Consider the following 27,918-nt stretch of genomic DNA (forward strand, 5'->3'; position numbering starts at 1 on the left):
ACTGATTTCCCAGTGAAATAAACATCTTCATGAAGCAGACTTGCAATGACTTCGGGACTTCATCCTTCTGTCTTTACAGCTCTAATAATTCATAATATCATAGAATCCCTATAGTGCAGAAGGAGGTCATTCAGCCCATCGAGTCTGTGCCGACCACAATTTCACCCAGGCCTTATTCCCGTAACCCCACATATTTACCCTACTAATTCCCCTGACATTAAAGGGCAATTTTAGCATGGCTAATCAGCCTAACCTGCACATCTTTGGACTGTGGGAGGAAACCGGAGCACCCAGAGGAAATCCACGCAGACACAGTGAGAAAGTGCAAACTCCACATAGACAGTAATCTGAGGCCAGAATTGAACCTGGGTCCATGGCGCTGTGAGGCAGCAGCGCTAACCACTGTGCCACCGTGCTGCCTATTGCGATTGTGATTGTGATGAGACTTGTTTTCTAATACTTGCTAATTCCACACATTTCCTTTTCCCTCCCCTCTTAGTGGCTGTCCCAATTGATATGTGTCAAACAACTTCATGCAAAAGTCCCTTTTTCCATATGGGCCAATAGCCAGAAGTCCAGCTGTGCCATGCTTAACTGACCCTGTGAAACCAACACTGGAACTGTAATCTGAGTTCACTTATCAAGCTGAATCTGACTACACAATGTTATTCTGCGCCAGTCCATTAAATCTGTGAAAAAACCAAACCCATGTCAGTAGCAACACACACAGGGGAGTCTTATTCAATGTAAGGAGCCTGTTCCTCTGTAAAGCAGATATATTGGACCAGGTTTTGCTGTTAAAACAATGGTGCTAATGCTGCATCACTGTTATTTGTGTAAATCATACAGCAACTTAAAACAACAGACAGATGCACTGTTTTACGTCAATATTTAAAGGTTGCTGTCTGAGGTGCTTCATTCCACCATTAACTTCATGGAAATGGCATCTCTCTGTTTGCATTCATATGCATTGAAGATCATGGAAGTTCCCTCCAATGTCCTCACTTGGAAATATGTCACTGTTCCTTCACTGTCACTGGGTCAAAATCCTGGAATTCCCTCACTAACAAAACTATGTGTGTCCCTACATCACATGAACAGCAGCAGTTTAACAAGGCAGCCCACCACCTCCTTCAGGGCAATTAGGTATGGGTAATAAATGCTTGCCTAGTTGTTGATGTCCACACCTATCATAGAATCCCTACTGTGCAGAAGGAGGCCATTCGGCCTATCAAGTCTGCACCGACAACAATCTCCCTAAGGCCCTATCCCTGTAACCCCATGCATTTATCCTGCTAATCCTGCAACACTAAGGGCCCGCTTTTACCATTGCATTGCACCTGTTGTCGGGTGCAAAAATTTGGGAAGTCGGGTGTGAGGCGATTAGTGCAATGCACGCCCGCATCCGCACAGGTGACCATTTTACCATGGCCCAAAAATGGCCAAGATCCAAACCACGCCCAAAACAGGTGCAATGTATTTGCATGCATTTAAATTGAATTAATGGGCTAACCGCCCAACTCTACCAGCATTTCCCCCTTTACCATCACGTTCACATGTCCAGACCTGCTTGGCAAAAGTCTGTTTCGGACGCTCCAGCTTCCGAACAGGTAAGTTCACAGCTTCCAACAGCTCTCTGACTCAGGTGGGGAGGGGGGGGGAGGGGGGGGGGGGAGGGGGGGAGGGCAGTGTTTGGTGGTGGTGGTGTTGGGGGGGTGTGCTGCAGGGGGCTGATCATTCCCTGGTGAAGGGGGGAGGAGGGAGGTCAGATCGTTCTCTGATGGTGGGGTGGAGGGAGGAGGGAGGCAGGTCAGATGTATCTCTATTGAAGGGGGTAAGAGAGGCCTGATTGCTCTCTGGCGAGGGATGGGGAGGAGAGGAGGGAGGCTTGATCATTCTCTGGTGGGGGTGGGGGGAGGGAGGCAAGATGGATCTCTGGTGGGGGTGCAGGGGGGCCACTGCCACTCTGCAGGCAATTGGTTGGGGGACGGTGGGGCAGGAGGGTTGCGATCGGTTTGGGTGGATAAGGGGGACAATTATGTTGTGGAGGTGAGGCGATGTCTGTGGGGGCTTTTGCTCCCGCTTTTCACTCCCGGGTTGCTTTATCTGCTTTTTGCGGCCCGTATCTTGATTTTCAGAAGGCGTTTGACAAGGTACCTCACAAGAGGTTATTGCAGAAGGTAAGGGGACAGGGAGTTGGGGGTAGGGTGTTAGCGTGGATAGAGGATTGGTTGTCAAATACGAGGCAGAGAGTGGGGGTCAACGGGTGCTATTCGGATTGGCGGTTGGTGACTAGTGGGGTGCCCCAGGGGTCGGTGCTGGGGCCTCAGCTATTCACCATTTATATAGATGATCTGGAGGAGAGAACCGAGTGTAGAGTGTCGAAATTTGCTGATGACACCAAGATTGGTGGAACGGCAAATTGTGCGGAGGGTGTGGAGAGTCTACAGAAGGATCTAGGTAGGCTGGGCAAATGGGCCAGGAAATGGCAAATGGAATTTAATGTTGGCAAGTGCGAGGTGGTCCACTTTGGTAGGAATAATGGTAGGAAGGACTATTACTTACGTGGAGAAAAACTGCAGCAGGCGACAGTGCAGAGGGACCTCGGGGTCCTTGTGCATGAGTTGCAAAAACCCAGCTTGCAGGTGCAGTAGGTGGTCAGGAAGGCTAATGGGATGCTGGCCTTCATAGCGAGGGGGATTGAATATAAAAGTAGGGAGGTCTTGCTGCGGCTGTATAGGGCATTGGTGAGGCCGCAGCTGGAGTACTGTGTGCAGTTTTGGGCGCCGTACTTACGCAAGGATATTTTGGCCTTGGAGGGAGTGCAGAGGAGGTTTACTAGGCTGATACCGGAGTTGAGGGGGTTGAGCTATGAGGAGAGGCTGAATAAACTAGGCTTGTACTCGTTAGAGTTTAGAAGAATGAGGGGAGATCTCATTGAGACGTATAAGATGATGAATGGGATGGATAGGATAGAGGTGGAGAGACTCTTCCCACTCAGAAAGGACAGTAGGACTAGGGGGCACAGCCTCAAGATAAAGCGGGGGCGGTTTCGAACGGAGTTGAGGAGGAACTTCTTCACTCAAAGGGTGGTGAATCTCTGGAATTCTCTGCCCGTTGAAGTGGTGGAGGCTACCTCGCTAAATATTTTTAAGACGCGGGTTGATGGGTTTTTGATAAGAGAAGGGATTAAGGGTTATGGGGAGAGGGCGGGAATGTGGAACTGAGCCACGACAGATCAGCCATGATCTTATTGAATGGCGGGGCAGGCTCGAGGGGCTGGATGGCCTACTCCTGCTCCTATTTCTTATGTTCTTATGTTATGTTCTTAAACAATGTGACAGGGCCATGCCTTTCAATTGTTTTTTCACTGCACATGTGCAGTTCAAAGCTCCGATCGGAGCAGGAGCGTTTCGGGCACGATAAGCCCCACCCACAGCACAATTCAGACTTGCAATTTTTTTCGGCTATGTGCATAGGGGGGCACCTGAGAACGGTTTTCCAGGTCGGATTTGAACTGCGCCTAGATTCAGCACTTAGAATCAAAATGGTAAAATTGGGCCCTAAGGGTCAATTTATCATGGCCAATCAACCTAACCTGCACATCTTTGGACAGTGGAAGGAAACCCACACAGACATGAGGAGAATGTGCAAACTCCACACAGACAGTCACCCAAGGCCAGAATTGAACCCAGGTCCCTGGCGCTGTGAGGCAGCAGCGCTAACCAGTATGCCACCCTGCTGCAATCAAATACAAAATCATAATTTCATGTCACCATGCCTTTTTCTCAGTCTTTTTCCTGCCTCTTTAGCCCAATCTTTGCTTTGTTCCCTTTATTTCTCTTTTTGTACCTGAATTGACATTGTATTTACCCTCTTTATTTTACTTTCTCAGTTTAATCTTTCTCCCCCCATTCCCTAATCTGAGTGATTAAGGAGATATCCTGTAAATTGCCCTGTTTTCCTTGCAGCACCATTACTAATCCCCACTTCCAGCAACTTTGTGGGTGAATCATTTTTGACCTGACTTGTACAAGGAGAAGTCTAACTACCAGTAGCTGGCATTCAGTACTCTGTCACAGGAAATTCCATCCCCATTTGAAATGCAATGAGTAAAGTCAATCAATGTAACTCTTAGAAATAGAATTTAGTGGAACTTTTCCATGCTGGTTAACATTTGTCATTGTTTATTTGGAGAAACAATTTAAAATTAACAAATCATGATTGGTTAGATATGCAGAAGTTTGGATAAATGCCTTCTCCTTTCATTCTCTTGCTGTAAGGAGTATATTTCCAATGTCATAAATTCCCCTTTCTAGACATTGTGTAAATAATGTTAAAAAGAGTTTTTCCATCTGTTAGGAAATACTTAATTATTTAAAGTCCTCATTAGTCTGAATCTAGGAAACAAGCCATTACACTGGCTCCAAAGATGTGTCAGTCACTCAGTGAGCCTCTCCATCACTATGATTTTTTTTTAACTGAAGGTTAAAGGCACTTGAAAATTCAGTCCTGGCCTGGAAAAACAATATATCAGAATGATTGATTCAACATATTAAATGGTTATTAAATGAGTCCATGTGACTCTTCAAGTGAAATACAGAATTTATTGAATTTATGATTCTGACATTTCTAGTGTCAGATTTCTCTGTTTCACCTTTTCTTGCCATCATTCTGTGAGTGTCATATGTTTCATTTTTAACATAGGTGTTTTCTCTTAAAATTGTTCTCATTGTGAAGGTAGATATTTTGAATTTCATTTCCCTTCTTAACCTAAATCTGAAATGACTCTTCAGGACTCAGAAGCAGACAAGTCGAGTTTGACCTTAAGACCCAAGTTGGCAGCTGCTGACTACTGCTGTTCCCCATTATAGTTGGATCTTCAGCACTCCTCGAACAGATTCTACTTGACATCTCCTCTTCAGCGCTTCGCTGCTGCTGTTGTATAGCACCGACCTTCTCTGTGACCTTTCCCAGATTTTCTGTATCAAGGTTACACTGTGATAAAAGGACCAAAGTGAAACTTTTTCAAGTAAGATGGGTTAATGAATATTTTTACGTAGAGAAATTTCATGCCTTTGTGTTAATTCATTCATTACAAATATCGCTGAGAGTATTTTTAATCCTTTCCACACTATAAATGCATTGGAAATTTTTTAAGGCGTACACCATAGCCCATGTAATTCCATTGAGTGCTTTTGATCACCTGAGTGGGGTTGGAGAGTAATACATTGAATCACGCAATGCAGAAGAGGTCCTGCTGCCCATCGGTTCCATACCAACACATTAGAAACATTTGAACTCCCACCTAATTCCATCTGCCAGTACTGGCCCATAGCCCTAAATGTTATGATATGCCAAGTGCTCATCCAGATACCTTTAAAGAATGTGAAGCAACCTGCCTCTACCACCCTCCCAGGCAGCATGCTCCAAACCGTCACCACCCTCTGGATAAGAAAGCTTTTCCTTACATCCCTTTCCCCCAATCCTCTTGCCACTCACCTTGAACTTGTGTCCCCTTGTGACTACCCCTTCAATTAAAGGAAACATCTGCTTCTTAGCCACACTGGCAATGCCCCTCATAATCTTGTACACCTCGATCAGGTCACCCCCTCAGTCTTCACTACTCCAAAGAAAACAACAAAAGCCTATCCAATCTCTTTTCATAACTTAAATGTTCTATTCCAGGCAGCATCCTGGTGAATCTCCTCTGCACCCCCTCCAGTGCAATCACATCCTTTTGATAATGCGGTGAACAGAACTTTGAAATGAGCTGACCAGCTTATCCATTATTCCTTATAACTCCTCACTGTATGTATACCAACTGCATCTGGGCATGCCCTAGACACTGTGTACTCTCAGGATCAGACACTTTTTAAATATACCTTTCATGGGATCATTTGTTGCCCACCCTTTGAGAGCAATTAAGTCAACCACATTGCTTAAGTCTGGAGTTACATATAGGCCAGAATAGGTCAGGATGATTTCCATTCCTAAAAGGCACTAGCGATCCAGATGGGCTTTTTGTGATAATCAATGATAATTTCAAGGTTATCATTACTGAGACTAACTCGCAATTCCAGATTTTGTTTTTAATTGAATTTAAATTCCACCAATTATCATGGTGGGACTTGAACCCATATTCCCAGAGCAAGAGCTGGTCCTTTGGATTATTTGTGCAGGAACATTATTTACTACACTACTGTATCTCCTTGCAAATTTAAAAAAAACTTCTCTGAGCCTGTTAATGAATTCATCAGTAAGCAGTTAATTGGAGGTACACGGGTTTCAGGCTGCTACGTTATAAGACCCTTGTCAGACCCCACTTGGAGTATTGTGTGCAGTTCTGGTTGCCTCACTACAGGAAAGATGTGGAAGCGATTGAAAGGGTGCAGAGGAGATTTACAAGGATGTTGCCAGGATTGGGAGGCATGCCTTATGAGGATAGGTTGAGGGAGCTTTGTCTTTTCTCCCTGGAGAGACGAAGGTTGAGAGGTGACCAGATAGAGGTTTATAAGATGTTGAGAGGTATAGATAGAGTGGATTCTCGGAGGCTATTTCCCAGGACTGAAATGGTCGCTACGAGAGGACACAGGTTTAAGTGCTGGGGAGCAGGTACAGAGGAGATGTCAGGGATAAGTTTTTCACTCAGAGGGTGGTGGGTGAGTGGAATCAGCTGCCGTCGGTGGTGATGGAGGTGAACTCGTTGGGGTCTTTTAAGAGACTTCTGGATGAGTACATGGGATTTAACGGGATTGAGGGTTATAGATAGGCCTGGTAGGTAGGGTATGATTGGTGCAACTTGTGGGCCGAAGGGCCTGTTTGTGCTGTAGTTTTCTATGTTCTATGTTCTATCCTCGTGCCACATCCACCCCACCCCCAGTCCCTCCCCCCATAACATAACATTCCAGAGGCAGTGGGATCCAGAATTGGACCTCAGGAATGGGATTTTCAAATCACACCTGCACTTAATCACTGCCGCAGCATTTGCAAATTCAGGCCAAAAGTGGGGCGATCAGGAACTTAGTTAATGCCATGACATGGGTTTTGAGGAAGGTGTAAAGAGAGGGAGATGAAAATAGAAACACGGAAGAGTTTAAGGTGAGAATTCTAGTGCATGCAATCAAAGTGGCTGAAAGTCCACCCACCAATGCTGGGGGGAAGGGAGTGGGGTGCAAGAGAAACCAAAGTGGGAGGAACATTGTTCTGGGAGAGACGGAGCTAGAATTTTGAAGGAATTTATTGGTAATGATGAAGCCGAGACCATAAACAATTAAAACTAAAACAAATTAACATTAAGATGTAAGAAGAGCTTCAAGTATGTTACTGAGTTTCCATTTAACAACCTTGCAGTGAGAAACCTTACCTGGATTTGGTACTTCAGTGAATTTACATGAGGATTAGTGTCTGCTGGATCTGGGACAGTCTGACAAGGTTTGTTTCTAATCCTAGGGAGCAAGATTTGAAAAGTAGCAGTTAAATAAAAACATGAACTTTGATAGTATTCCTTGAATGAAACATAATGCTATTCAATTAGCTACTGTTGCTCTAATATGGCAAGAGATCTAGATACATCTTGCACATTTCTAAACCCTAATTTACAGATGCTTAAAACTGTATTTTTTTAAAAATGAACTATAGCTGCTTGTGTTCAATAGATTGTGCAGTGTGATTTGGAAAACATGGCCATGTCTCATCCATGAGGCTAACTGCATTCAATGACTTGAATGAAAATTCACTTGAAATTTCAGTGGTACTTACTTGTTCCTAACGTACACGAACGACATCGCAATAACAATTGATGAGAAAATAAGGAAGGTGGATAATATGATGGCAGCCATTTCCCGCTTTGCTGAAAAATACAAAATGTAAGGATTAGATTATTATATTCAAAAATAGCGAAAGAAGAAATTATGGTAATAGTACTGGACTGCATAATATGTTAACAAAAGGAATAAACATTATTGCCTTATAAATAAACTAAGAGAGCAAATAATATGATCTGGTAGTGTTCAGGACTTACTGAAGATTAATGTTTTGAAAGTGATGGCTGTACCATTTGTGCCTCCTTTTGCTGTAGAAGCCATGACATTTACCCAGTACAAGGTATTGCTTCTTAAGTTAAGCAGAGTGTATTTTCGACTTGCTGGGCCAACAGTCACAACTGCAAAAGGATTGCATAAAAGAGTGCAAACATGTGTAAAAACTACTATGCAGTTCCTACATCGTTATATCTTTCCCATGAACACTTCCAATAAATTGTTTTTCTATTGTTCATTGACTGTTTTATCATAAAGGGCTTATTCTATATGCACCAACTTCTCTGTGCCTATTCATGAAATCAATCCAGATAGACAAATGAGTGTTGATCTAATTGAAACATAAAGCCATAAAGGTTTACAGAAAGAGGCCCTTTGGCCCATCATGTCTGTGCCAGCCATAAAGCAACTATCTATTCTTTAGCAATTGGTCCATAGCCTTGGGAGAAATGGCGTTTCAAGTGCTCATCTAAATACTTCTATAAACTCATCCTCCAACCTATCTTTGTCAATTTGATTCATACTAGCTTGTGAATGGGCTTGATTGGGAAGAGACAGAAAGGGGAATCTAGGACTTGGGGGCACAATATCAGGATGATCATTTAGGAATGAGCTGAGGGGAAGTTGCTTCACTCTAGATGTTGTGCATCTTTGGAATTCTCTACCCCAAAGGGTTGTTGAGTTTTAAAAATGTATTTTTCACAGTATGTGGGTATCGCTGGCTAGACCAGCATTTATTGCTCATTCCTAATTGCCCTTGGGGGAGATGATGGCCTAGTGGTATTAATTCAGAAACTCAATTAATGTTCTGGAGACTCAGGTGTGAATCATGCCATGGTAGATGTTGGACTTCGAATTCAACAAAAATTATCTGGAATTAAAACTCTACTGATAACCATGAAATCAATGTCGATTGTTGGAAAAACCCATCTGGTTCACTTTAGGGAAAGAAATCTGCCATCTTTACCTGGTCTGGTCTACATGTGACTCCAGAGTCACAGCAATGTGATGACTCCCAACTGTCCTTTGGCATCTGGTGATGGGCAGACAGTGATGCCCATGCCTCACGAATGCATTAAAAAAAGTGGGTGGTGATCTGTCTTCTTGAACTGTTGCTGTCCATGTGGTATGGATGCACCCACAGCACTGCTCAGGAGGGAGCTCCAGGGTTTTGACCCAGCAACAGTGAAGAAACAGCAATATATTTCCAAGTCAGAAGGGTGAGTGGCTTGGAGAGGAACTTCCAGGTGATGGTGTTCCCATGCATCTTCCCTTGTCCTTCTGGGTGATAGATACTCCATCATTGACTATCTTTAAGGCTGAGGCAGACAGATCATTAGTTTCTCAGGGAATCGAGGGATATGGGGAGCAGGTAGGAAAGTAGGGTTAAGACCAATAATCAGCCATGATCATATTAAAGTCTGACATAAGGTTTCCTTGTATTTCTGTTTTTCATGTTCTTAAGTTCTGATGTTCCCGTATAGAAACATAGGAAAATACAGGGCCTGAAAATAGGTTACAGATGCTGAAGAGCACTTAGAAGTTTTTTTTTAAATCCAGGAAGATACTTCACTGGGGAAGCATGGTGTGTTCTTTATTTGGTGTTACATTTCAAAGGTAGTGTACTGACTGTAACATCGCTTTCCCTACATTCACCTTCCTATAATGTTAGACATTTTATTGATTTTTACAAGCCTCCTCTCACCACATTTTCCCATTCCATCTTTGGGGAGATTGAAGATGTATAGTGCAAAAGACATGATTGTGTGGTTCATGTCACATGGGGATTCTATTGTTTTAATATTTTTAAGACGTGGGTTGATGGGTTTTTGATAAGCGAGGGGATTAAGGGTTATGGGGAGAGGGCGGGAAAGTGGAACTGAGACACGACAGATCAGCCATGATCTTATTGAATGGCGGGGCAGGCTCGAAGGGCTAGATGGCCTACTCCTGCTCCTATTTCTTATGTTCTTATAGCTGGGTTACGATCTGATAAAAGTTGATATATTACAGTGAGCGTCAACTTCCATAAAATCAAGATGCTCAGATTGTTTATTGCTGACTGACACACTGAACCCCAAAAGACCCTAATCTGGAACATTCCTCCAAAGTGTTAGTAAATACCTGAATCACGCAATTCAGTGGTGTTTGTGGTTCTGGGCTAAGCTGATCTCAGCTGGGGATGTTAAGGACATTACAATTAGGCTCAGGATGAATGAAAGAAAGAGAACAGTAAAGGAACTTGCCAACCACATTTGGGGTGCTTGCTAAACATTCAGGGTGCTTGCTAAAGTCCATACAAATTTTATGCTGAACTTTTATCAAAAGTGGTTTTGTTATTCATTGGATCTGGGCACCACTGACTGCACCAGCTTTCATTGCTCATCCCGAATTGCCCTTGAACTGAGTGGCTTGCTAGACCATTTCAGAGGACATTTTAAGAGTCAACTACATTGCTGTGGGTCTGGAATCACATGTAGACCAGACCAGGTGAGGACAATAGATTTCCTTCACTAAAGGACATTAGTGAACCAGATGAATTTTTACAACAATTGATAATGGCTTCATAGTCACATTTAGATTTCTAATTCTAGATTGTTTCATTATTGAATTCAGAATTCACCATTTGCCTTGGTGGGATTTGAACCCAGGTCCTCAGAGCAAAAACCTGAGTCTCCAGATAAGTCCAGTGATAATACCATTAGACCATGACTTCCCCATCATTGGGGAAGGGAGTGGTGAGAAGGGATACTGTAGCTAATATGAGTACCACACTTCAGGATGGATATTAAGATCTTTGGAAGGGTGTAAAGAAGCTTCACTTGAGTATTACCAGAATGAAAAGCTTCAGTCACATAGAGAGACTGGAGGAACTGGGGTTGTTCTTCTTAAAGCATAGAATGTTGAGGGCCTTCTACTGTAGAAGGATCATCAGACTCAAAACATTAACTGTGTTTTTCTCTCCACAGATGCTGCCAGACCTGCTGATTTTTCCAGCATTTTCTATTTTTCTACTTCATTATTATTGAAGGTAAAGGACAATTAGATAGAGGTGTTCAAATCTTAAATATTGTGATTGAATAAATAATCAGAAGCTGTTTCCAATGCAGCAGGGTCTGTAATCAGAGCCCACAGTGGCAAAAGAATTAATTGCAATTTAAGGAAAAATAACTTAAGTAGTGATTTACTACAATCTGGAATAAAGATGGAAGCTGCTGGAAATACTCAGCAAGTCAGGCAGCATTTGCTGAGATGGGCAGGATTTTACTCTGTGCTTTGGGACCCTGACATTGGGACCAAATGGGGGGTGGGTCACAAGCCAGCACTTGCCGACAGCAAGAGCAGTGCAATCTTTCATGGAGGCAGCTTCCTAATTGGCCACCATCACAATCACAGGACTGTGGGTGAGCTCTTGATGCTGCAGGCCCAACCGGAGGCCTGCAGTTCGGGAATCCACCAGGAGAGACGGGTGTTGCTGATGCAGGCCGGAGTCCACCTCAACATGGAGGCAACCTTGCTGGCTTGAACAACAATGAATTAATATCTAGGAAATGGAAAACCAATTGAATCAAATTGGACAGAAAGCACTTCTAGTTTGAGTCCATATGTAGTCTTTCATGTCAGTGTCTCCCCCCCCACCCCCAAACACACAATAAGGGCATGAAGCCTCCCACTCCAAGTCTCCCCCATTCTATACAGCTTCCATGGAACCGATGGCCTCTGCATGCAACCTCTAGCCCTATCATTGTCCAGACGTTTTATTCCAATGACAACAGGGAAAGTAAAGATATTTTCAGCTCACATGATCCATTTTCACCAGCACGCTTATAAAAGATGGTATAATTTGTGAGGAACCCACGCTGTTTATTCACCGGAATTTCATCCCATTCCAACTCAGCTTCCATTTTTCCTGTTTCCTTTAAATGAACAAAAGGGCCATGCGCTGGAGCTGGAAAAAGATGCAGTTTCAGGAAAGGCTAGCATTACAAAATTAGGGCAGTGCATCATTTCCTTTTATATTTTGGTAGCTGGAGGTACCGGTCACAAAAACAGCTGTAGCATCCGTCTGGTTGTAACTGTGACAATCACAATGTGTGAAGACATTGTATTGAAACAACTAACAGGCAAGAATTGTCACTTTCCAGAGCTGTAGTTTATCATAGAATCCCTACAGTGCAGAAGGAAGCCATTCGGCCCACTGAGTCTGTACTGACCATAATCCTACCCAGGCCCTATTCCTGTCACCCCACACATTTACTCTGCTAATCCCCCTGTCACTAAGGGGTAATTTAGCATGGTCGATCAATCTAACCTGCACATCTTTAGACTGTGGGAGGAAATTAGAACACCCACGCAGACACAGGAAGAAAGTGCAAACTTCACACAGACAGTGACCCTAGATCGGAATTGAACCTGGGTCCCTGCACTGTGAGGCAGCAGCGCTAACCACTGTGTCACTGTGCCGCCCGTTTACACTGCAGTAATGGTGGTTAACTCAACACTTAATATTTGAATTCAAAGCTTGTTCAGCAATGTTAGAAAGCAGGTTGATGATAATTTGAAACAACCCTTGTATAAATACAGATAGATTTTCAAAAAATTGATTTACATAAACAAGTTATAGAGTGACTTAGTTGGAAGTTACTTACAGCCTTCTTGTAGATATGCCTTTATTGAAAGCTGAGTTCCAGGACCTTCATCATACACAGGGTAAACTGCTACTTTATAGCGTTTGAATGGCACAATGTTTTCTGTGGAAAATGTAAATGGAGATAATGTTTTAGAGGATGTATCACTATTTATACAATTCACTGGATAAGATGTAAAGTGGGTGTGCTATCAACATGAGATAAAATTAACAAGTTTATGATGGAATTTCTACATGGACTGTCTTGATCTCCCAGCATTAATTCAATGGAAAATTTGAGGACTTACAAGCATGATGTAACCATTCTCTAAATAGCTACAGTCATTGAAATCCTGCTGCAACACAAAGGTTCCCATTCCTGCTCAACAATGGGTTAGTGCTGAATTCAATGCTCAAGAGTTCATCCTACATATGTGAAGCTGTGCTGGGAACCATCCGACAATGGATTTAAATCACTAACTCAGAGGATTCTTCCAGTTTTACACCAATATTTACCCTGAAAGAATTAGAAGAGTAACATCAGAGTAATTATTCTAAACAAGCAGGCTGAACCTCGCATGGAACATTCTCCACATTCCCCAACCTGGTACCGTGTGCAGACCCAATCTGCGCTGATTATGTGTATCCAGCTCCCTTTGTGCGAACGTGATCCCCCCCCACCCTGCACGGACCTTTTGGTTCCCCATTTGGACCTGAACCCTGCACCCCCCCCCCCCCACCCCCACCCCGACAACCAGAATCGCAGAATCAACCAGTCAAATGCCGTTCACTTACCTGGACACTTACCTTCTCCCGGGCCTGTTAATTTCACCGGTCTTTTAAACCTACCTGCTTCACAGCAGCCAATGCAATCAGAAGTCAGGGGGTGGGGGGAGATCACTGAGTTCTCCTGTGCTGGAATGCACCTTTCTAACACTGAAAGTCCCAAGCAACTCCAGTCAGCAGAAGTTCCAACAAGTTTTCCAAGCAGATATGTGCACTTTAAACTCTTGTAACTCCAGCAGGGCATCATTTTCCATAACTGGATGGAAGTTAGGGCCTTTTATAGCTTTTCCTTTTGTGGGATAACTCAGGGACACAGTTTTAAAATGAGGAATAATCCTTTTAGGACAGAGATGGGAATTCTTTTCTCTGAGGGTTGTCTGACTTTAGAACTCTCTGCCTCTGAAGGTGAGGTCAATGAATATTTTTGGAGGTAGATAGATTCTTGTTGGGCAAGGGAATTAAACGCTATTGGTGATTGGTGGAAATGTGGAATTTGAAACACAAACAGATCAGCCATGGTCTTATTCAACGGAAGAGCAGGCTTGACGGACTGAATGGCCTACTTCCATTCCTAGGTTGTATGTTTATATGTTATGATAACCACTTACCATTTACAAATGCTTTCTTAGTGGAATTGAGTTCGTTCCTCCAGTGTACAGGCCCAGTGCACTGATCACTGTCTGACTCTGACACACACCATTCAAGTGTGTATCTATTTACTGGTGAGTTGGGAGCCTTCCATTCTACCATCAATTGCTCCTTATGTGGGACAGCATGTACATGTTGAATGGGTGGGAGCTCTATAATCAAAACAAATACCTTTATCATTAGAAAACTCTATTCAACACTAATCAAAGCTCAGTTGCTATTTGAAACAATTGCTCGTACATCCACACTGGATTTGTGTTCCTCCCAATGCCTCAATTAAATAATTGATTGTTCTCCTGCTATGATTTTTGTCAGAGTCAGCATGATCTGATTATGCCTGTTTCCAGCCTAGATCCTCTAGTTCCTAGAATGGCGTAGTGAAGTTGGAACCTCTGTCTGGGTTTACAAGGTCTTAAGACACGGAAGTGGAGAGTTGAAGGGTTTTAATCAAGGGTGTCTCAGAGCAGAAAACATGATGACAAATAGTGAACAAAGGTTGAGGGTGCTGAGTAGCTGAGGTCAGGATAAAAGGAATGGGGAAGTTAATCCTGACCTAAGCTACTCAGCACCCTTGTTCACTATTACTCATCATCTTTCTGCTCTGAGATACTCTGGGTTTACAATGCCATCATCATGAGAAGAAATGGGATCATGACAAGGCCTCCCTAATTAAGGAGTTCCCATGTTTTAGGCTTTCAAATACCTATGATTTCCAGAAGATGGTTGATCAGACCAGGCAGCATAGGCCCGCTAGTCACTCTGGGGACACCATGTAGGTTCAGACTGGGATCAAGGCCTGAACCTCAGTGAAGAGTCAAAAAGAACACCTATTGGTTCCTTCTGATATCCCAGCACCACCAAAATCATAGCAGGACAATAATGAATTATTCAATTAGGAGGAGTATAAATCCAGTGTGGATGTTCGACCACCACTACCTGCCCCACCTACCCACCCCTGCCCTCTCATCAGACCTCCTGAAGTATTGTCGTGACAATTCAACTCTGTCCACATTTCTCAGACACATTTCAACAGCAATAATGGATAACAGTCAAGTCAATGCCAGGGGCATTCTCCTACTTGTAGCACTAATACAGGTCAACTTCTTCAGCACAGAATGAAGATTAAACTCTGATAATGTTTGGTTAGTATGGCTCAACTTTACACTCTCTTCACAAATTAAATCATCAGTTTGTGTCTTTCATTTGTTACGCTTACCTTTTGGATTTGCTGGGGGCACTATCAGTGTAGACTCAGGGGAGTTCCCAACTGAGTTGTGGGCAGTAATCGCTATTTTGTAGGATTCTCCAGAAAGAACAAGACTATACTTCAGGTCAGTACTGTTGATCCATGCCACTGTCTGACTCTTCCTTTCTCTTATCTGCAGCTGGTATCCTAAAATGATTCCATTAGCATCAGACGGGCTTAGTTCCTGAATGTTTGAATTAAAATTAAATTTAAAAATTGTGCATTTTTATTTTTATACCTGTTGAATGAGTCAGCATCAAACAAAATTATAGATAGTATAGAGCCTTATAAAGGCTGACTGATACACAGGGAAGACATGAAAACACTGGCAGCAGTACAGAAAAGAACCAGGACTACCCAGAGTTCAAGCTGGCATGAAGAGCTTCTTCCCACAAAGAATGATTAATACTCCAACTGGATTTGCAGAGTGGTGGAGGCGAAAAGCCTGGAATCATTTAAGATTCAGTGAGATGCAGCAATGATGGTGATGGACGGGATGGAGGACGTAGGGTTGTTTTGGAAGAACATATTAAGGTTTACTGAATTATATTCCTCACTGATAAGTATCTTGTGATCTTGTGACTGTAAAATCTTCAAATAGGAGCAAGCAGTACATGTGGTAAAATGTAAGTATGGCATTACCATGGTTGAATTCCCCTCCATCAACATCTTGTTGGGGGGGGGGGGTACCATTGTTCAGAAACTGAATTGGACCGGCCTTATAAATACTGTGGCTACAAGAGCAGGTCAATGGCTGGAAATTCTGCAGCGACTAATTCACCTCCTGACTCCCCAAAGCCTCTCCACAATCTACAAGGCACAAATCAAGGGAATATGATGGAATACTTTCTACTTACCTGGATGAGCGCAGCTCCAACAACACTCAAAAAGCTTGACACCATCCAGGACAAGGCAGCCCGCTCAACTGACACTGCATCCACCACCTTGAACATTCCCTCCCTCTATTACTGATGTAAAGTAGCAGCAGTGTGTACCATCTAGAAGATATAGTGCAGGGAAGGCAGTGGAAGCAGATACAATAGTGACTTTTAAGGGATGTCTGGTCAAATACATGAATAGGATAGAAAGAGAGGGATATGGCTTTTGGAAGGGTAGGGAGTTTTAGTTCAGTTGGGCAGCATGGTCAGTGCGGGGTTGGAGGGCCAAAGGGCCTGTTCCTGTGCTGTAATTTTCTTTGTTTTTTTTTGTTCTTTAACTTAGCAAAACCTTTTCATCAGCACCTTCCAAACCCATGACCTGGAAACATAGTTAATAGGAGCAGGACTAGGCCATTTGGCCCCTTGATCTTGCTGTACCATTCAGTGTGATCATGGCTGATTCTCCATCTCAACACCACACTCTCTCCCTATACCCTTTGATGTGTTTAGTGTCTAGAAATAGCATCTCTAACACCCAGAAGATAAGGGCTGCTGATGCATGGGATCACAATCATCTGCAAGTTCCCCTCTGGGCCACTCACCATCCTGATTTGAAATTATATCATCGTTCCTTCATTGTTGCTAGGTCAAAATCTTGGAACTCTCTTCCTAACAGCATTGTGGGTGCACTTGCATCACATGGACTACAATGGTTCAAGACGGTGGCTCACCCTCCTTTAAATGGTGCCAAGGTCTTTTCCATCCACCTGATAGGGCAGATGAGGGGTGAATATTTTTAAGAAGCGGGTTGATGGGTTTTTGATAAGAGAAGGGATTAAGGGTTATGGGGAGAGGGCGGGAAAGTGGAACTGAGCCACGACAGATCAGCCATGATCTTATTGAATGGCGGGGCAGGCTCGAGGGGCTAGATGGCCTACTCCTGCTCCTATTTCTTATGTTCTTATGTTCTTATGAAATTCTCTGGCCTCCCCTCAGCGATTTTCTTGGCAGTGGGAGGTGGTGTGCCATTCACTGATAGAGGAATATTCAGATCCCGCTGCTGTTGATGCGAATTCCCATTAAAGATACCCCTTGCTGCTGGTGGGACCACAGGAACCTGCCAGCCTGAATGGCCAGAGAATTCCGGCAGGAGTCTCAGTTTAACTTCTTATCTGAAAGATGGAATTTCCAACCGTGCAGTTCACCCATCCCTTAGTAATACACCAGTCTAACAGATTACATGCTCAAGTCTCTGCAGTGGGATTGAAACCCACTGAGTTCTGACTCACAGACAAGAGAGGTTACCATTCCACATTTCAATGACGTTATAGAACCGACAACTTTTAATTAACCAGTTTCATCTTTTCTTATTAAAGATTGAGATCATTGAATAATCAGAAGAAGATCCAGTTGCCTCATGTTACCTCCCGAGGCTAACTCATTGACTTCTTAATTATTGTTCAAGAGACTTGAATAGATGTTTATGACATGTTGATAAACTAAGTACACAATAAGACCTTTGCAGGTTTTTAATCCAAAGTCTGATACTGCTGTTCACCTTATTAAGTTTGCAAGCTACAAAAGCAGATGCAGTCATTACCTTCCACATGATGAGGACTGGTCTACTTTGTAAATTTGGATTTTTATTTATAATCCAGAGATCTGGCCCTTGAGCTGGTTCTAGGATTCAAAATCATAACAGAAATAGAATACCGATAGTTTTTTATCAATTACATGTTAAGAGAAATAAGCTGTAAAATAATTTGTATACACAGCACACAAGAGTTAAAGTGAGGGTGAAGGGTCTGACAAAGGTCATCCAGACTTGAAGGGGGGAGTTTTCCCATCCTGCCCACCACAGGAATCGTAGTGGGTGGGCAAACTGGGGCAAACAATGCAAAGATCCAATGACATCTGGCAGGATTTTCTGGTTGTGAGGTGAGCATGGCTGTAAAATCCCACCCAAACCATTGGCTCTATTCTCCCTCCACAGATGCTGCCAGACCTGCTGATCTTCTCCAGTATTTCTTGTTTTTGTTTCAGACTCCAGCATTTTGCCTTTATGTTAAAGGCAGAAGTGAACAGCTAACTTTGTGTTCCTGCTTTGACCCCCATTAGTGCATTCTGGAAATTTAGGTGGATGGATTTTCTGACTAAGATGTGAAATGCCAGGAAACTCACAAACAGCATAGGTTGAGTTTCTAAGATCTTTAAGCTGCAAGTGAGAATCATTGTCAGGTGTGTAAAATCAGGAAATATTCTCCAAAGTAATTTAAAGCTAAATGATTTGCCATGGGAAAGTCTGAAAACTACGGGGTGGCTGCAAGCACAATCAGGAAGATGTTTCTATCTGAAAACCAACCCAAGCAGGGTGAAGTAACATCTCCTTCTTTATTCCACTTTCATTATATTACAGCCACTCAAGTCAGGGCAGTCACTGAAGCAAGCAGCATCAATTTGCGCCATTCAGAGGAAAAATATTCATGATCTACTAGACATTGTGTTCCTAATGATCATGCTCAATAAAGTGTCTAACCCTAATCCTACCTTAACCTTTCCAATTTTACCCAGGAACACTATGGTCTTTAAAATCTATATGATTACTGAATAAAATGGATCTGTAATTGGAGATGGTAAAGATCAGGGAATTCACCATGTCATGTCTCAGGACTGACCATCTCCTTTATCATGACAAATCACTAGCATTAATTATGATAAACGGTTTATCAAAACTGGTAAACAATAACTGATGAATAACTAGATTACCAATTGCTGCCAGGTTAAGAATAAGGAGTGGACAATGTGCTTGTTGGTGAACTTGTAATCACCAATTAATTCATAGGAGGCCTTTTTAGTTGAGAAGTCAGGATGTGGGATGCTAACAGTGAAAGCTATTAAAATCAGTGATGACTCCCTGCTACCGTTCCACTAGGCTGCACTGGGAGATAAAATCAACCTCTTGTACAAAGCTCCTAGATAATAAATGAGAGAGTAGGACAGACTTTTGGTCCATCACAATTATACCAAGAGGACGATAATGCTAATTCAGTACTCAGTAGAGTAACGACGATTATCCTGATTAAGAGTTATATTAGACTCGAAATATTAACTCTGTCTCTCTCTTCACAGATGCTGCCTGACCTGCTGAGCATTTTCTGTTTTTATTTTAAAGTAATGATGATTCATTGCAAAGAAAAAGTGATCTCCGACTACAAGGCAAGGACCTCACCCAGTTCATAGAATCTCTACAGTGCAGAAGGAGGCCATTCAGCCCATCGAGTCTGTACTGACTCTCTGACAGAGCACCTTACTCAAGCCCTCTCCCCCACCCTATCTCTGTAACTCCACACATTTTTTCATTGGAGCAGACTGAGGGGTGACCTGATTGAGGTGTTCAAGATTATGAGGGGCATGGACAGGGTGGATAGGGAGAGGCTGTTCCCCTTCGTTGAAGGGTCAGTTATGAGGGGACACAAGTTAAAAATGAGGGGTGGGAGGTTTAGGGGATTTGAGGAAAATCTTCTTTACTCAGAAGGTGGTGATGGTCTGGAATGCACTACCTGGGAGGGTGGTGGAGGCAGGATGCCTCACACCCTTTAAAAAGTACTTGGATGAGTACTTGGCACGCCATAATATTCAAGGCTATGGGCCAAGTGCTGGCAAGTGGGATTAGGTGGGCAGGTCAGGGCATTTCATGCATTAGTGCAGACTTGATAGGCCAAAGGGCCTCTTTTGCACTGTAGTATTCTGTGATTTTGTGATTCTGATTCTGTGATGTACCATGGCTAATCCATCCAACCTACACATTTTAGGATGGGTTTTCAGTGTTGGATTAGTAGCTGCACCATTATATAACCAATGGACACCTAGATTATTAGAGGTGGTGTGCAACAATATGACTGCAAAACTAAACAATTTACCAAAATTCTGGTTGCATGCAAAACTGCACAATTTTCACTTCCAACACATGCAAGTGAATTTGATTGTTGCCAATATAAACAGAAGTTGAAATCTACATACGGTCTTCCGAAGTAATTCCAGTTTTCTCCAAACTCCAATCACTCCAGTAACCATTCCCATACCGTTTCATGCAACGAATTGCCACAATATACTTTGTAAATGGCTTTAGGCCTTTAATGGTGAAAACCTCTTGATGAGGAGGTATTTCGTCTAGTTGAATCTAAAGTAGAAAGAATAAAAATAATCTTGCGCTGGTTGAAAGACATTCAAGTTCATATTTCTACAATAATTCTTGTTGCAGTGGTCAACTCGGGGGATTTGGTGGTGAATTGGTCACATACAGATTGTTCTTTTTAAGCCCACACCAAGATGACAGGATGAAAATTTCTATCAGCTAAATATGTCACTTGTTTGCAAAATGGATGCAAATACCCATGATCATATAAAAAATTAAAGTTTATTTATTAGTATCACAAGTACAAAGAACAAAGAACAATACAGCACAGGAAACAGGCCCTTCAGCCCTCCAAGCCTGCACCACTCATTGGTCCAACTAGACCATTCGTTTGTATCCCTCCATTCCCAGTCTGTTCATGTGGCTATCCAGATAAGTCTTCAACGATCCCAGCGTGCCTACCTCCACCACCCTGCTTGGCAGTGCATTCCAGGCCCCCACCATCCTCTGTGTAAAATACATCCCTCCGATATCTGAGTTAAACCTCGCCCCCACCCCCCCCTTCACCTTGAACCTGTGACCCCTTGTGTTTGTCACCTCCGACCTGGGAAAAAGATTCCCACTGTTCACCCTATTCATACCCCTCATAATTTTATACACCACTATTAGGTCTCCGCTCGTTCTCCGTCTCTCCAGGGAGAACAAATACAGTTTACCCAATCTCGCCTTATAGCTAAGACCCTCCATACCAGGCCACATCCTGGTGAACCTTCTCTGCACTCTCTCCAAAGCCTCCATGTTCTTCTGGTAGTGCGGTGACTAGAACTGGACGCAGTACTCCAAATGTGGCCTAACCAACGTTCTATACAGCTGCAACATCAGACTCCAGCTTTTACACTCTATACCCCGTCCTATAAAGGCAAGCATGCCATATGCCTTCTTCACCACCTTCTCCACCTGTGCTGCCACCTTCAAGGATCTGTGGACTTGCACACCCAGGTCCCTCTGTGCGTTTATACTTTTGATGGTTCTACCATTTATTGTATAGCTCCCCCCTACATTAATCCTACCAAAATGCATCACTTCGCATTTATCTGGATTAAATTCCATCTGCCATTTCGCTGCCCAATTTTTCAGCCTATCTATATCCTGCTGTATTCTCCGACAATGTTCATCGCTATCAGCAAGTCCAGCCATCTTTGTGTCATCCGCAAACTTACTGATCACACCAGTTACACCTTCTTCCAAATCATTTATATATATCACAAATAGCAGAGGTCCCAGTACAGAGCCCTGCAGAACACCACTGGTCACAGACCTCCAGCCGGAAAAAGACTCTTCCACTGTTACCCTCTGTCTCCTGTGGCCAAGCCAGTTCTCTACCCATCTTGCAACCTCTCCTTGTATCCCATGAGCCTTAACCTTCTTCACCAACCTGCCATGAGGGACTTTGTCAAACACCTTACTGAAATCCATATAAACGACATCCACGGCCCTTTCTTCGTCAACCGTTTTTGTCACCCCCTCAAAAAACTCCACCAAATTTGTGAGGCATGACCTCCCTCTTACAAAACCATGCTGTCTGTCACTAATGAGATTATTCCGTTCTAAATGCGCATACATCCTATCTCTAAGAATCCCCTCCAACAACTTCCATACCATGGACGTCAAGTTCACCGGCCTATAACTACCCGGGTTATCCCTGCTACCTTTCTTAAATAATAGTGCCACATTCGCTGTCCTCCAATCCTCAGGGGCCTCACCTGTGTCCAAGTAGGCTTACATTAACACTGAAATGAAATTACTGTGAAAATCCCCACAATCCAGCACCTGTTCGGGCACACTGAGGGAGAATTTATCATGTCCAATGCACCTAACCAGCACATCTTTTGGACAGAGGGAGGAAACCAGAACACCCAGAGGAACTCCACACAGACATGGGGAGAATGTGCAGACTCCACATAAACAGTGACCCAAGCTGGGAATCGAACCCGGGTCCCTGGTGCTGTGAGGCAGCAGTATTAAACACTGTGCCACCATGCTGCCCTAGTTGAAAGCATGGTGGCACAGTGGTTAGCACTGCTGCCTCACAGTGCCAGGGACAGGGGTTCAATTCTGACATTGGGTGATTGACTGTGAGGGGTTTGCACATTCTCCCTGTGTCTACATGGGTTTCCTATGGGTGTTCCAGTTTCTTCCCACAGTCCAAAGGTATGGTGGATTGGCCATGCTAAATTGCCCCTCAGTGTCAGGGGGATTAGTGGGGTAAATACATGGCTTTACGGGGAGATGGATTTGTTGCTGCTGAAGGTTTGATGGGCAGAATGGCCTCCTTCTGCACTATACGGATTCTATGATTCTACGAAAGATACAAAACACAAGTTTTTCATCTTGTTTACTCTTTCAAACATGAATTTTTATGCAAGGATACAGGTCCATCACAAGTATAGAATAAAACAGAATAAAGGAGTGATTAACGTATAAGCCTTCAATTACTTATAGCTTCAAAAGGTAAACAATAAGTTTACATATCAACTTCATAAATATTACAAAAAAGACATTAAACATGTCAGACTTTGAATAATAACCAACACAATTTCTAACAAATTCAGCATTTGCATTAAATCTTCTCCCATTGATGCCCAGTTAAAGTACCTGAATCCAGCCCACTGTCCCAGCCATTCGATATTGGATGTGGTATTTTAGTGGAAAAATGAATGGCAGTTTCCAAGGATTTTCCCATTTCACAATCAATGCTCCACCTGATCCATGCCCAGGTTGTACTGATGTGATGAAGATGGGCTCAGGTTTCACTAAAATAAAATTAGTTCAAAATATAATTAAATCGTGAAATGATGGTTATATCACTGGATAATTCTAAGAATTATTATATTATAATAATTAATGTATTGAATAATAATTGCATTTCGATTCTTTTACTGTATTACATACAACATCACAATGATACACTTTTACAAGGTGTCATTTTCGGGTGTTTCCCCATTACATGCAGTCCCAGTGTTACCTGAATCCATTGCATCCAGTACTATGTGATCCGAGTCAGTTTTTCCATACTTGTTTTTTGCCTCTACCCAAATGGTATAAGCGACAAAATACCGAATATTTGGATAATAAATTGTGCATGAGTTCTTGGAATGTTCTGGAACGCAGTTTTGTAAACGAATTGAAGGAATGCTAAAATAAATGGAGTAAATTGATGGTAAAAAAAATTCTGACTGATTTATGGTAATATTTGCCACATTTTTTTCATTTTGTCATCCATTTCAGAAAGATCCTATTTAATTCTGAGTGTTGGAGGAATAGATCTGTTTCTAAAACTCACCATCATTATTTAACATATGTATGCATTACATTGATTTCTTTTCCTTTTTGAAGTTTACTCTAATTTTCTCCCTTTTTCCTTTCTTGACTCATTGGTTGGGATTTTGTTAGCCTATTGAAGACTGACTGGGAGGCATGAAGGATGGAAATGATGGTGGGAAATGGAGGGAAGCGCGGTATGTTTACATTGTCAGGGGATATTCACAGCTGTGGGAACACACCCACCGACTGGAGTTGGAACGTCAATTAATTGGCCCATTGCGGCCATTTTACTAGGCTAGTGGCATTTTGTCAGCGTTGGATAAGTCCCTGGCCACATGGTGAAGCCACCAACTGTATGGGGGTGGCTTTCTACTGCCTTCCAAGAGGCCAGGGGGTGGAGGGGTGCTTTGGAAGGGGCTGTCTTTTTTTTATTCATTCGTGGGACATGGGTGTCGCTGACTAACCAGCATTTATTGCTCATCCCTAGTTGCCCTTGAGAGGGTGGTGGTGAGCGGTCTTCTTGGGTCGCTGCAGCTCACGTTCTATGGGTTGACCCACAATGTCATTAGGGAGGGAATTCCAGGATTTTGACCCATTGACCGTGAAGGAAAGATGATATATTTCCAAATGGCTTGTAGAGGAACTTGCAGATGCTAGTGCTTTCATTTACCTGCTGCCCTTGTCCTTCTAGATGGAAGTTGTTGTGGGTTTGGAAGGTGCTGTCTAAGGATCTTTGGTGAATTGCTGCAGAGCATCTTGTAGAAAGTACACACTGCTACTACTGAGCATTGGTGGTGGAGGGATTGAATGTTTGTGGATGTGGTGCCAGTCAAGCGGGCTGCTTTATCCTGGATGGTGTCAAGCTCCTTGAGTGTGTTGGAGCTGCACCCATCCAGGTAAGTGAGGAGTATTCCATCACACTTCTGACATGTGCCTTGCAGATAGTGGATAGGCTGTGGGGAATCAGGAGGTGAGTTACTCACCACAGTATTCCTAGCCTCTGACCTGCTCTTGTAGCCACTGTGTTTATGTGGTGAGTCCAGTTGAGTTTCTGGTCAATGGTAACCTCAAGGATGTTGATAGTGGGGGATTCAGTGATAGTTACACCATTGAAGGTCAAGAGGCAGTAGTTAGAGTGTGTCTTATGGGTGATGGCCATTGCCTGGCATTTGTGTGGCACGAATGTTACTTGCCATTTGTGAAACCAAGCCTCAATATTGTCCAGATCTTGTTGCAATGTCTAATGCACATAGTCCATAAAAGTAGCCAAATAGAATACCCACAATAACTTTAACTGATACGTGGTTGAGACGAGTGCGTCTTCTCCAGGATTCCACCAGCAGGTCATGTTTTTATCGTAATATGTTATGCAGGACACATTTGTGGGCTTCTCAGGTGGTCCTGGAGAGAAAGGGAAGTTGATTTTCAATAACAAATTAATGAATCTAATATTTTAATTATAGGTTACAGACAAAATAGATTAAGCGATTAACTACAAGGTGCAAGAATTGCACTGTAATTATTACAAGTCTATTTTACACATATAGAGCAGGTTTTCCTGTCCCTGAGCCTAAGCATGTATTGTTGAGTAGCGTGCACTGTCTGATCCCTGCACTCCTGTTTTATTGTAACAAATCCTCTTATTCTGCTCTGTTTTGCTGAAGTTTGCAAATGCTTCTGTTATGAGCAGCTATTTGGTAATCAGCAGGCAGTATTTAGCAACAGAAATTTCCTGAAAATTATTTTAAAACAAAAAGTTGCTTCATTTTTGGAGTGTGAGCCTGGGTGTGGTTTGCTAGCTTGTTTGATACTCTGAATGGGATGGGGTAGTCTTGAGAAACGATGGTTGCCTCCAGCCAGGTCTATTCTACTGGGTGCTCGATTATTGTCAGTGACCTGCACAATTGCAGCTATCAAATGCTAAAATCACAGCCTTCAAGGTCTGAAATCCACTTTGTCTAATCTGCCCCTACTAAAGTTAAGTTTATTTATTAGTGTCACAAGTAAGGCTTACATTAATACTGCAATGAAGTTACTGTGAAATTCCCCATGTCATCACAGTCAGGCACCTGTTCGAGTCAATGCACCTAACCAGCAGATCTTTCAGACTGTGGGAGGAAACCCACACAGATACAGGGAGAATGTGCAAACTCCACACAAACAACAACCCAAAATTGGCAATCGAACCCAGATCCCTGGCACTGTAAAGCAACAGTGCTAACCACTGTGCTATCTACTACTAACAGCAGGACAATAGTCTGTGCTTCAATGAGGAGGCGTCAACTGCCCCTGGGCATGTATGCTTGGGATTTGCTGCAGCTTGTGATGAATTTGCTTTGTGCTACATCCATCAGTGAAGAAAAAGCTTCTCTAATGTTACTTAAAATGAGGCTGTAGATTGCAAACTGTTGCACATTCTTAAATACCGATCTTGTTAGTGCAATCTTTCTTGAATTTCCTTTTTCAGGTAAGCACATATGAGATCTGAGTTCTCATGCTCCCGACTCTTTCCGCTCCCGAGGGTTCTATGATTTATTCAGTGCTGAGCTGGAATGTAAGGGTTAAAAAAACCAAATGACATGGGGTGGAGGGTGGTGGTGTGGGGGCGGAGGAGTGTGTAGGGTTGGAGGATGGGAGGGCAGAGGGGTGTGTAGGAGTGGAGGATGGGGATGCAGGTGCAGAGGGATGTGTAGGGGTGCTGGGTGGGGGTGTGGGGGCAGAGGGGTGTGTAGGGGTGGAGATTTGGGGTGTGAGGGCAGAAGAGTGTGTAGAGGTGAAGAGTGGGGGTGTGGGAGCAGAGAGGTGTGTAGGGTTGGAGGGTAGAGAGGGAGAGGAGTGTGTAGGGGTGGTGAGGTGCAGAATTGCATGAGTTGTGCTTGTGGAATATGGTGATGCACCTTGCTTCCAGGATAGCTGTGCTATCTGCAGGTTTTAAGCTAAGTTTGGGGTGAAGGTGGCAGAGAGGATGTGAGAACTTGTGTCTCTCTTTTGTTTACACTTTGGCGAAATTAGTTCTATTCCCATTAAGTTGCTTTTAGTACTGTTTCAGAGATCTTGTCATCTTGCTACAGTCTTTTGGCATCTTTGATGGATCTCCTTAGATCATATTTGGCTCTCTGGTATAGGGTCACCTGACTTGAACACCTCAGAGCTGGATTTCAGCAAGCAGTAGATATCCCTGTTCATCCATGGTTTCCGGTTGGGAAACATGCAGATTTGCTTCTTTGGCACATAGTCTTCTACACATTTACTAATGAAGTCAATTACTATAATGATGTACTCATTCAAGCTGGTCGCAGAGTTTTTAAATACTGACCAGTCCATTGACTCCAAGCAGTTCCCACAGGAGACCATCCAATTCCTCAGACCAACATTGCATGACTTTCTTTGATGGATTCTCCTGCTTCAGTTTTTGCTTGTGAGTTGGGAGTAGGAACACAGCCTTGTGGTCCGATTTACCAAAGTGTGGGTGGGTGATAGGGCGAAAGGCATGTTTGATATTTGTGTAGCAGTGGTCTAGGATGTGTGGGCCTCTGATGGAACAGGACACGTGTTGGTGGTAACTTGGTAGTGTGCTCTTGAACTTGACCTGATTGAAATCCCTGGCCATGATGAACAAGACTTCAGGATGTTTCATCTCAAGACTATTTGCAGTGGTATATATTTCACCCAGCGCAATCTTCACTTCCACATGGGGTGGGGTGAAAACTGTTGTTAGGATAACAGAGGTGAACTCCTGCAGAAAGCAGTAGAAACTTAGAAACATAGAAAAACTACAGCACAATACAGGCCCTTCTGCCCACAAACTTGTGCTGAACATGTCCCCAGTAGGGGCGACTTCTGAGCATCAGGCATTCCATCAGATTTGACGCAAAATGAGAAACACGTATTTCCTTGAGATGCACTTGGGGCAGCATGGTGGCACAGTGGTTAGCACAGCTACCTCACAGTGCCAGGGACCTAGGTTCAATTCCCAGCTTGCGCCACTGTCTGTATGGAATTTGCGCATTAACTAAAGTGATGATGACACTCCATAGAATCCATTTTATGAGTATATTACACATTCTCCCTGTGTCTGCGTGGGTTTCCTCTGGGTGTTCCGGTTTCCTTCTTCAATCCAAAGATGTGTGGATTGGCCACGCTAAAATTGCCCCTTAGCGTCAAGGCGACTAGCTAGAGTAAATACATGGGGATTATGGGGATAGGGCCTGGGTGGGATTGTGGTTGGTTCAGAC

General features: G+C 43.3%; 1 protein-coding gene across 1 annotated transcript; it reads right to left on the reverse strand.

Moving 5' to 3' along the window:
* Positions 1–4,773: 4,773 nt before the first annotated feature.
* LOC145344785 (interleukin-6 receptor subunit beta-like) lies at positions 4,774–24,958 on the reverse strand. The gene is made up of 13 exons (XM_080192368.1): positions 24,667–24,958; positions 23,385–23,554; positions 23,015–23,172; positions 20,245–20,404; positions 17,825–17,904; positions 15,317–15,530; positions 14,061–14,252; positions 12,689–12,790; positions 11,842–11,988; positions 8,024–8,164; positions 7,762–7,852; positions 7,367–7,448; positions 4,774–4,998 (listed from the first exon to the last, which is right to left on the reverse strand). The coding sequence occupies exons 1-13, from the start codon at positions 24,840–24,842 to the stop codon at positions 4,774–4,776; spliced, it is 1,938 nt and encodes a 645-aa protein (XP_080048494.1). The 5' UTR covers positions 24,843–24,958.
* Positions 24,959–27,918: the final 2,960 nt, after the last annotated feature.

This window comes from Carcharhinus amblyrhynchos, chromosome 1, assembly GCF_965287045.1.
Source record: "Carcharhinus amblyrhynchos chromosome 1, sCarAmb.v2.hapA, whole genome shotgun sequence".
NCBI lineage: Eukaryota > Metazoa > Chordata > Chondrichthyes > Carcharhiniformes > Carcharhinidae > Carcharhinus > Carcharhinus amblyrhynchos.

Excerpts from the sequence above, each read along its gene's own strand:
- LOC145344785 (XM_080192368.1), bottom strand. The coding sequence starts at position 24,842 with ATGGCCATCACCCATAAGACACACTCTAACTACTGCCTCTTGACCTTC. Across the intron at positions 23,555-24,666 it reads CAGAGGCTAGGAATACTGTG|CATTCCTTCAATTCGTTTAC; the intron begins GTGAGTAACTCA and ends CATTTATTTTAG. Across the intron at positions 12,791-14,060 it reads TAAGAAAGCATTTGTAAATG|AAAACATTGTGCCATTCAAA; the intron begins GTAAGTGGTTAT and ends CATTTTCCACAG.